The 2,680-nt window shown below is 35.7% G+C and overlaps 1 protein-coding gene across 1 annotated transcript; it reads right to left on the bottom strand.

Annotated features, from left to right (window-relative positions):
• Positions 1-226: 226 nt before the first annotated feature.
• LOC135962072 (uncharacterized) lies at positions 227-2,297 on the bottom strand. Its single transcript, XM_065513809.1, has one exon. The coding sequence runs from the start codon at positions 2,285-2,287 to the stop codon at positions 1,328-1,330; it is 960 nt and encodes a 319-aa protein (XP_065369881.1). The 5' UTR covers positions 2,288-2,297; the 3' UTR covers positions 227-1,327.
• Between the last annotated feature and the right edge of the window lie 383 nt (positions 2,298-2,680).

The following is a 2,680-nucleotide window of genomic DNA, read 5'->3' as shown; positions in this document are numbered from 1 at the left end:
AGCAATTTCTAAGAATCTTCTGACTTCTTTAACATTCTTCGGCGCATGTATTCTTGCGATTGCGGATACTTTATCCGGATCAGTTTTTATACCTTCCTCACTCACCACGTGACCTAAGTATTTGGTCTCACTTTTGAAGAATTTACATTTCTCTACATTAATCTTTAAGTTGGCGTTCTTCAATCTTCGAAAGACTTCTTTCAAGTTATTCATATGTTCTTCCAACGATTTTCCTACAACTATAATATCATCAAGATATGCAAAAGCATGGTGTTCCATTTCGGGTCTGATTACACTATCTAATGCCCGCTGAAAAGTTGCTGGCGCGGAATGAAGTCCGAATGGCATCACTCGCCATTGGTATAAACCTCGACCAGGAACAGCGAAAGCGGTAAACCTTTTACTGCCTTCATCCATTGGAATCTGCCAATATCCGTTTTCAAATCTAAGCAGCTAATATATTTTGCTTCACGTAGTCGGTTCAAAATACTGTCTATACGGGGAAGAGGGTATGCATCGGGTACTGACCTAGCATTTAATTGTCGAAAATCCATACATGTTCTCCAGGATCCGTTTTTCTTCTTAACGAGGGTGATTGGGAAACAATACGGGCTATGCGATGGTTCTATACATCCTTGTGAAATTAATTTGTTGATTTCGGCATCAATTATTTTTTGCATAGCTGGGTTTCTGGGACCGTAGCTAATTTTAACAGGACGATCATCCGTGACGATTATTTTATGCGTTGTAATTGTTGATAGACCACGCATGTTTTGGAATTTGGAAAGCTCATTCTCTAAGAAATTGTTGATGACCTCCTGAGTTTCTTCATTTAATCTTATATTACCGTCATGTGTACGTTCTTCATTATCTTCACGAGGCGTCTCCTCATTGTTGATTTCTTCGACACTCATACACTTTGCGTCTAGCTTAGTACAGTCTAGGGTTAAACCTGCCATTTGTATCGTTGTGTTAAAATTACGCATAAAATCTAATCCAATAATAATATTTTCGCTAGTTTCTGACATCACGAGAAAATTACATCTTTTTGATATTTTTCCTAATACCACATTAAATTCTACTGCCTTTGATAAAGATCTGGAGGAGCCATCGGCTAACAATACATCTATATCTTCATTTACATACGTTGGGTTATTGCTAAGTGTTTTCACAAAATCTTCTTGGATAAAATTTCTACTTGCTCCGGTATCTATAGTTGCTTTGACGATTTTTCCACATATTAGTAACGAGGCGGTTAAACGCGAATCTTCACTTTGTAAGCTTGTTTCAGTATTTGAGGGTTGTGTTTTTGGAGGCTCGACGTCCCTCAATTCCGACGACCTCCTGAAGCATTTCCCGATCGGTTGTTATTAGGGCAACTTGCTGCATAATGTCCAGAGTTTCCACAACGATAGCAATTATTTTGTGGGCCTGTTGTTGTACTGGATAAGACACGTTGATTTTCTACGCGGATTTGTGAATGTGTTGACGGGATACATTCTAAATCTTCAGCTAATGTTATTAATTCAGCTAAGGATGAAAAATCTTTTCGTTTAATGTACCACTGGTAGTCTGGAAGAGCATTTTGAAATATTCGTTGCAACTTTTGTTCTTCTGATAAGTTGGAATGCCGCATTAAATTTTGGATTGATAAAACATAGTTTTTGAAAACTTCTCTCGGACGTTGGACTCTTTTACGGATTTCGTCTTCTAATTTCTCAAAATATCTCGCGGGGAGGAAAAATGATAAAAAATCTGATTTGAATGATTTCCATACTTGCCAATGTCCATTGTTGTTTCTGAACCAAATCAGCGCTCTATCACGTAAAAATTCTGGCATAATTCGTGGGAATTGATTTAAAGGTACGTTATAAATTTCGGCTAACTCTTCTATTCGTTCGATGAATGCTAAAGGCTCTCGTCCACCATCATACGAAAGTCCCCATTTTCTTACATATTCAATTAAATTCGTTCTGATGTCATCTGTGTTACGGGCTGGAATCGACACTGCAACTGACGGCTGACTAACTGGATGATTTGTTTCCATTTTAACAGGCGAAGGGGTGGAACCGTTTCTCACACTAGGTAACATCAGTGAGTTTTGTTCATGATTTCCTTGTATAGTTAATAATCTTTTAGTTTCATCCGCATCATGTTCGGCACTAATAAATTTCGCGAATCGTTTTCTGAGTTCTTCGACCGTACCGACGGTATCTAATTTAAATTCATTTAGGTATGAAAATAATTCGTCACGCTTTAACGAATATGCCCAGCTTGATTTTAACATGTTTAGATTTATATATTTTCAATTCTTATATTATTTTCAGCAAACATTTTTCCAGTTATTTTATTTTCCGTTATTAAAATTTTAGGACGACAGTTATTACAAAAACACATAACACGAGTTCACAAAGTAACAAATATTTGTATAAATTACTTAACAATGTCCCGTTGCACAGTTTCTTTATGTATTTATTTTTTTATTAATTTTTATAATCCTCGTTTCTCTTTACCGATCATTTTTTTTTTTTTATGTTATATTACAAAATACTTTCTCTTTATTTCCCGTTTACTTTCACAGTTCTTGGTACAGTCTTCACTTTAACATTTATTTTTAATATTCTCCTATTTATTTACTTAGTTGTGTTTTTTTTTTTTTTTCACATATACTTTACACGGT

This window comes from Calliphora vicina, chromosome 5, assembly GCF_958450345.1.
Source record: "Calliphora vicina chromosome 5, idCalVici1.1, whole genome shotgun sequence".
NCBI classification, from domain to species: Eukaryota; Metazoa; Arthropoda; class Insecta; order Diptera; family Calliphoridae; genus Calliphora; species Calliphora vicina.
The sequence above is the reverse complement of the archived record's forward strand: the minus strand, read 5'-3'. Positions and strand labels throughout refer to the sequence as shown.